Genomic DNA, 6,813 nt, shown 5'->3' on the forward strand with positions numbered 1-6,813 from the left:
ATGAACAAGCAAACACACACACACAACCCAAAATAACCCCTGAAAAACTGAAGGTAGCCTAGATAGAAGCAGACATTTACTAACATGCTTCCAGAAGAGGTCCCCTGTAGCTCAGTTGGTAGAGCATGGCGCTTGAAACGCCAGGGTTGTGGGTTCGTTTCCCACGGGGGGCCAGTGTGAAAAAATGTATGCACTCACTAACTGTAAGTCGCTCTGGATAAGAGCGTCTGCTAAATGACTAGAATGTAAATGTAAGAGGCTACTTGAGGCAATGGCACTAAAACAAGTCAAAATATTTAGGTCAAAGAGAAGGGGGTGACACACAGACACCCCTGGCAAGCACACAGGAGGGCACTGCATCTCGTCACGCAAGGCAAGGCACTCCCCACTCGCCCGCCCTTCTACACACAGACACCCCTGGCAAGCACACAGGAGGGCACTGCATCTCGTCACGCAAGGCAAGGCACTCCCCACTCGCCCGCCCTTCTACACACAGACTAGAGTTTTCCACTAGCGCCGGCTGTCGGCTATACAGCCGGTTACACGCTCATTTTCAGCTGGGTACTTTTTCCACTTAAATTAACTAGGCTACTTTTTTAATTCGCAGGTCAGAAAAAAAAAAGTCTGCTGAGCCCTCTCCAGCTAGAATGAACGATTAGAATTTTCAAGCGATCTATTGATAGGACAGGCGCCTGTCAGTCACAAAGTGAGCGATGACAGGGAAACACTGCTGGTTTGACAGTCTGCGGTCTGTCCAGCCTCCTGGTACCTGGGTGTTTGTGTTGTGTACGCTGTGGTTGCAGTCAAAGTCCTTTACACGGAGGGAAAGAACATGACGCTCCTTCATCAATAGGGTTTGGAGTTTGGTCCTCTGTAGCTCAGCTGGTAGAGCACGGCGCTTGTAACGCCAGGGTAGTGGGTTCGATCCCCGGGACCACCCATACACAATAATGTATGCACACATGACTGTAAGTCGCTTTGGATAAAAGCGTCTGCTAAATGGCATATTATTATTATTATTATCATCCATGTGAGTCAATTTGCACGTCCCATATATTGCGGAAACGACGAGTCGAAATCCACTTAGCCTATTGTTTTCTGGAACATTCAAAGTGCTGGCGCATAGCCCCATTCATAGACGTTAACTACTTTGGTGCCTATTGACGATAGTATCTTCTGACCGGGGAAGTTTTGTTAAGAGCCTCAACACTTGCTCTAAAAATGTACACGCATCACTTGCGGTAATGTTTTGGAAAAATAAGGAACGTATCTTTCAAAAAACTAAAAGGTACATTTCGACACACCTTTATAGGGTTCGGGTTCCCACACGGCCACATCTCCATGTTACAGCGTTTGTTTACAGAAGACTGACAATAGACACCTGTGCCAATTAGCTATCTAGCGTCCTCCGACCACCTGTGTGTAAGCAACAGTATGAAAAATGTATGCACTCACTAACTGTAAGTCGATCTCGATAAGATAAGAGCGTCTGCTAAATATGTAAAATGTAAAATGTAAGCTAACTGGGAAGGAAGTGTAGTTCGTCACCTGGAAGCACACAGTGTATGGATCTGTGCAAAACTGCTACAGTAAGAGTAAATTTTTTTATTTGAAAGATTATTTCTCACTGACACGAAAGATAAGAGGCATAAGAGTATGTTTAGAAAAACCGTTTAGAAAGCGATGATTATTGCCGTTTCTAAACGTTAAAACACAGCGGCGAAATTGTAGTTTATGCAGAGCCAAATGTGGCCGGATGGAATGGCTGAAAACCCTACATATGGAGATGGATTTTTGAGAGCTAAGTCTTATTGTGATTTGATTGACGAACAGCAAGCTTGACTAGTTTATAAATGGTGTCGAACTGACTGAATAAAGTCGATCTCGTATATCCTTGCCATTCATAAATCATACAACGTAGTTTATTGTCCATGGTATCGCATCGGGACAAGTAAACTAAAGATCTTGTTTGTATTTTCGATATGAAGTCTATCAGGACTTGCCAGACAGTGACTCGTCAGTAGCCTAGCGAATCGCATCAGTAAGAGAGCCTTTCATTTGGCTCCCTAATTTGCATACTTGTAGGGTTTTTGGGCGATTATCTGCAGATAAATGATGAAAACATTGGATGAAGATGATGAACCCTCCTCACTGCAGGAACAATAGGTAGACTAGTGGAGAGAGAGCCTCACTCTGGTCCAAAACTTGATAAAAGAAAACATATTGAATTGTTTTAAAAGCTAATGATACTGATATGGTATTTTCAAAGATATTGATTTATTCAAAGTGTTGACAACTGCTTTCTGTGTAGCAAAGCCCATGATTAACACCTGTGTCATTCTTCAATCTGAGAAAATGCCTCTTAAAAGGAAGCTTGAAGCCTTTAATAAGAAATCTATGGGTCAGTTTTAAAAACACGTTTTTTTTATTTTTATAAATGACATACTGCAATTCACAGAGTTGCAAAAACGCATTGAAATTATTTCACTAATTTAACTGAAGTCGTTCTCTCTCGCTCTCCTCAACACGTATGGACCCAGAACTTCATTGAGCGTCTGTTCTCTTAACTTTACAGACACATTTTTCCATTTGAAAAAGTGCCCATCACACAATTCATTTGATTTTAAATTGAACCTTAAATAGTCAAAATTATCTTGAAAAAATACATTAATTTCATTTCAGTTAATAAAATACATAATTTTAACAACAAACATAATTGTGGCAATTCATATCTTGCAGTAAAATACTTTAATCTCAAGAGAAGACTAAATATAAATAAATATAAAAGGTTTAATGTTTCCTTACTTAGAAAAACAAGATATTTTCAGTAATTTAGATTGTAAACACAATACCACAACGCATGTTTCCAATCTGGGAGATAAACTCAAAGTATTCAATAATTTCGCTGTGGATTTCAGATGGAATGAAGGCATTAGAATGTACCAGAGGCAACCAAAAAAATAGCATTCCATCCACATGGTCTATCTAAATTTACCGGTTATTAGTAAAGATTGCGTTATTGCTGATGACAGTTGCTAAATAGACAATGTCTATTATTAACTGTCAAATAAGATAGGATTTTAGGAGAGAAAAACAATAGCCTATGTGACAAAAGTTGGTTCACTGACTATCACTTTGAAACTAGTGTTATCATCTAAGCTTACAGAGATGCACATTTATGTCGCACAGGAAAAATATATACAGTGGGGAGAACAAGTATTTGATACACTGCCGATTTTGCAGGTTTTCCTACTTACAAAGCATGTAAAGGTCTGTCATTTTTATCATAGGTACACTTCAATTGTGAGAGACGGAATCTAAAACAACAATCCAGAAAATCACATTGTATGATTTTTAAGTAATTAATTTGCATTTTATTGCATGACATAAGTATTTGATACATCAGAAAAGCAGAACTTAATATTTGGTACAGAAACCTTTGTTTGCAATTACAGAGATCATACGTTTCCTATAGGTCTTGACCAGGTTTGCACACACTGCAGCAGGGATTTTGGCCCACTCCTCCATACAGACCTTCTCCAGATCCTTCAGGTTTCGGGGCTGTCGCTGGGCAATACGGACTTTCAGCTCCCTCCAAAGATGTTCTATTGGGTTCAGGTCTGGAGACTGGCTAGGCCACTCCAGGACCTTGAGATGCTTCTTACGGAGCCACTCCTTAGTTGCCCTGGCTGTGTGTTTCGGGTCGTTGTCATGCTGGAAGACCCAGCCACGACCCATCTTCAATGCTCTTACTGAAGGAAGGAGGTTGTTGGCCAAGATCTCGCGATACATGGCCCCATCCATCCTCCCCTCAAAGAATGATGTTTCCACCTCCATGCTTCACGGTTGGGATGGTGTTCTTGGGGTTGTACTCATCCTTCTTCTTCCTCCAAACACGGCGAGTGGAGTTTAGACCAAAAAGCTCTATTTTTGTCTCATCAGACCACATGACCTTCTCCCATTCCTCCTCTGGATCATCCAGATGGTCATTGGCAAACTTCAGACGGGCCTGGACATGCGCTGGCTTGAGCAGGGGGACCTTGCGTGCGCTGCAGGATTTTAATCCATGACGGCATAGTGTGTTACTAATGGTTTTCTTTGAGACTGTGGTCCCAGCTCTCTTCAGGTCATTGACCAGGTCCTGCCGTGTAGTTCTGGGCTGATCCCTCACCTTCCTCATGATCATTGATGCCCCACGAGGTGAGATCTTGCATGGAGCCCCAGACCGAGGGTGATTGACAGTAATCTTCAACTTCTTCCATTTTCTAATAATTGCGCCAACAGTTGTTGCCTTCTCACCAAGCTGCTTGCCTATTGTCCTGTAGCCTATCCCAGCCTTGTGCAGGTCTACAATTTTATCCCTGATGTCCTTACACAGCTCTCTGGTCTTGGCCATTGTGGAGAGGTTGGAGTCTGTTTGATTGAGTGTGTGGACAGGTGTCTTTCATACAGGTAACGAGTTCAAACAGGTGCAGTTAATACAGGTAATGAGTGGAGAACAGGAGGGCTTCTTAAAGAAAAACTAACAGGTCTGTGAGAGCCGGAATTCTTACTGGTTGGTAGGTGATCAAATACTTATGTCATGCAATAAAATGCAAATTAATTACTTTAAAATCATACAATGTGATTTTCTGGATTTTTGTTTTAGATTCCGTCTCTCACAGTTGAAGTGTACCTATGATAAAAAATTACAGACCTCTACATGCTTTGTAAGTAGGAAAACCTGCAAAATCGGCAGTGTATCAAATACTTGTTCTCCCCACTGTATATAATGTATCAAGCCATCTGCATAGCTAAGCCTACTAGCCTAGTAGACTGATTTTTTTTAAGGGCACAAACCAGGCATCTCCCATAAATAATATGCTACTGTACAATAATCTATTTGATGGAGATAAAGGCGGCATATGCTTTTTTTATTGAGAAGATAAATCATTGACGATTCGAGCCAATACGCAATGGAATGTTGCAACCCATCCTCCACAGGTACGCCAGATCGAGCTGGCAGCAGTTAAACGTGGCCAGGTGAGATGACTTCATGAGTTTCTGAAAGTGCCAACGTGGACAGGACAGGGCAACAGTTCCGTGCTAGAAATTCCTCTCCAACTATTGATCTTCTATGAAGTTCAGTGGCTTGCGTGATATTATTGGCTATACAATAACGTTGCAGTACTTTTGTAAACAGTGGTAAAATATAGTTAGCGAGCTAGTAAGATAGATAGCTAGTTAGTTAGCTAATACAATTGGCCACTAGCACTTGTTCATTTTGCATGGCCCAGTGCCCCGGGTCGGCTGAGTTTCACATTTTAGACTATTCCATTGGTTCTTAAATTAAATATCCACCCAACCGGGGCACCGGGCCATGCAAAATGAACTGTCCCAATGACAACGTACAGGTGTTAGCTCTTTCGGTAGCTAGCTAACAATAGCTAGTTAGCTTTATCACAAGTTGTAGGATGGTTGAGGCAAGACGAGATGAGTGGTTATCGTTACATAGGCAACGACTTGTTGGCTAGTTTAATGTCAAATGATTGGTTACTAACGTTGCACGTGAAAAGTATTAGTTGATTAGCTTAAACGTGAACCATAGCTAGCTAGTTACCTGATTGAGTTGGCTTCTGTTAGCTCGCTAGCAAGCTAGCTATGCGAATTTGCCACACTGTGTGCATTGCTAACTAGTTAGCTACAAGGTTAATACTATCCTAGCAAGTCAGTAGTATAAAGTTTCTTCCGCTACATTGTCGATTGTGTGTCACTTTGCTTGCAGCACTCCGAGCCGAGGCCAAAGTGACAGGTATCAATACTAGGCGGGGTGGGAAAATAAAGAAGGGAATGTGGCGATGTTAGCTAACTACTGTAGTTACAGCTGGCTAACAACTTCAACATGTACAAGTAAACTCACCAATTGCTAGTGTGACGAAAGATATTTGTATCACCAACGACAGCCAACTTAGTAAATAAATAAACCACATCTCGTTTCATGTAAAATAAAACACATATATGAAAAAACAAAAGTGACAGTAAGTGCTACGCTTTGAAATAATTTAGCTAACTGGTGGATGGTCAAAGTTCCACCCATCAAGGATCCAGTGTGCCACTGTGGGTACAGCGTCAGTTCTGTTAGGAGGAGGAACTGCAGCAACTTTTGGCCAGCTGTGCTTCCCGCAGAGAGGACGGAGATGGATAAATTAATCAGAGACATTGTTATCAGAAGTGAATGTGCTGCAATTACCTGTTGGTTTTCCATGCATGCTGTAATTTATGAAATAATAGTAGAAATATAGAAGAATAATAGGCTACTTTATTTCTGTTGATTTCATCACACACACACACCTACACAAAGGGGGGTAGCAGCGTTATTTAAAAAACCAACACCTTTGAGATTGTGAGGCAAAAAAATAAATAAAAAATGTATGCTGAAAGTGAAAAGAAGACCTAGTAATGGAGCTAAATTAAATAAATAAATAATGAGAGAACTGCGCACAGCAGACACTAAAATGGTGTCAGAGTCGAAGTGTGACAGTAATCCCATCCAATGCTTTTAACAAAGAGCAGGGGGGTGTGGAAGTGTGAACTCAAAATGTGTCATGCATCCAGCCTCCATTTCAGACACTTTCAGAAGCTGGCGGACCATTGAGCGCTCTTAGCTCGACAACACCTCAGCAACCCAAGTATATAAAGTTCCTCTGCTTGTGTAAGATAACTAAGGGGCTTAGTGTCCAGCTATAAGGAGGTCCAGAATAAGAGAAAAGGTATTTCCACACTTTTAAAAGAAACAGTAGAAATAATTTGGTGATGGTATGTGTAGTTTTCATT

At 41.3% G+C, this 6,813-nt stretch overlaps 1 protein-coding gene and 1 non-coding gene across 2 annotated transcripts in view; one reads left to right on the plus strand and one right to left on the minus strand.

The window, feature by feature from the left end:
* The window catches only part of LOC123482951 (protein TEX261-like), a 15,504-nt gene extending 9,410 nt beyond the window's left edge, over positions 1-6,094 (minus strand). Inside the window, exon 1 of the mRNA XM_045212179.1 lies at positions 5,900-6,094. Coding sequence (XP_045068114.1) covers positions 5,900-5,969 — 70 coding nt within the window. The 5' untranslated portion in view covers positions 5,970-6,094. The remainder of the gene's footprint in view (positions 1-5,899) is intronic.
* Positions 99-174, plus strand: trnas-uga. Its single transcript has one exon. It is a non-coding gene; the product is annotated as a tRNA-Ser (tRNA).
* Positions 6,095-6,813: the final 719 nt, after the last annotated feature.

The sequence above is a fragment of the Coregonus clupeaformis genome, unplaced genomic scaffold (assembly GCF_020615455.1).
Source record: "Coregonus clupeaformis isolate EN_2021a unplaced genomic scaffold, ASM2061545v1 scaf0001, whole genome shotgun sequence".
NCBI lineage: Eukaryota > Metazoa > Chordata > Actinopteri > Salmoniformes > Salmonidae > Coregonus > Coregonus clupeaformis.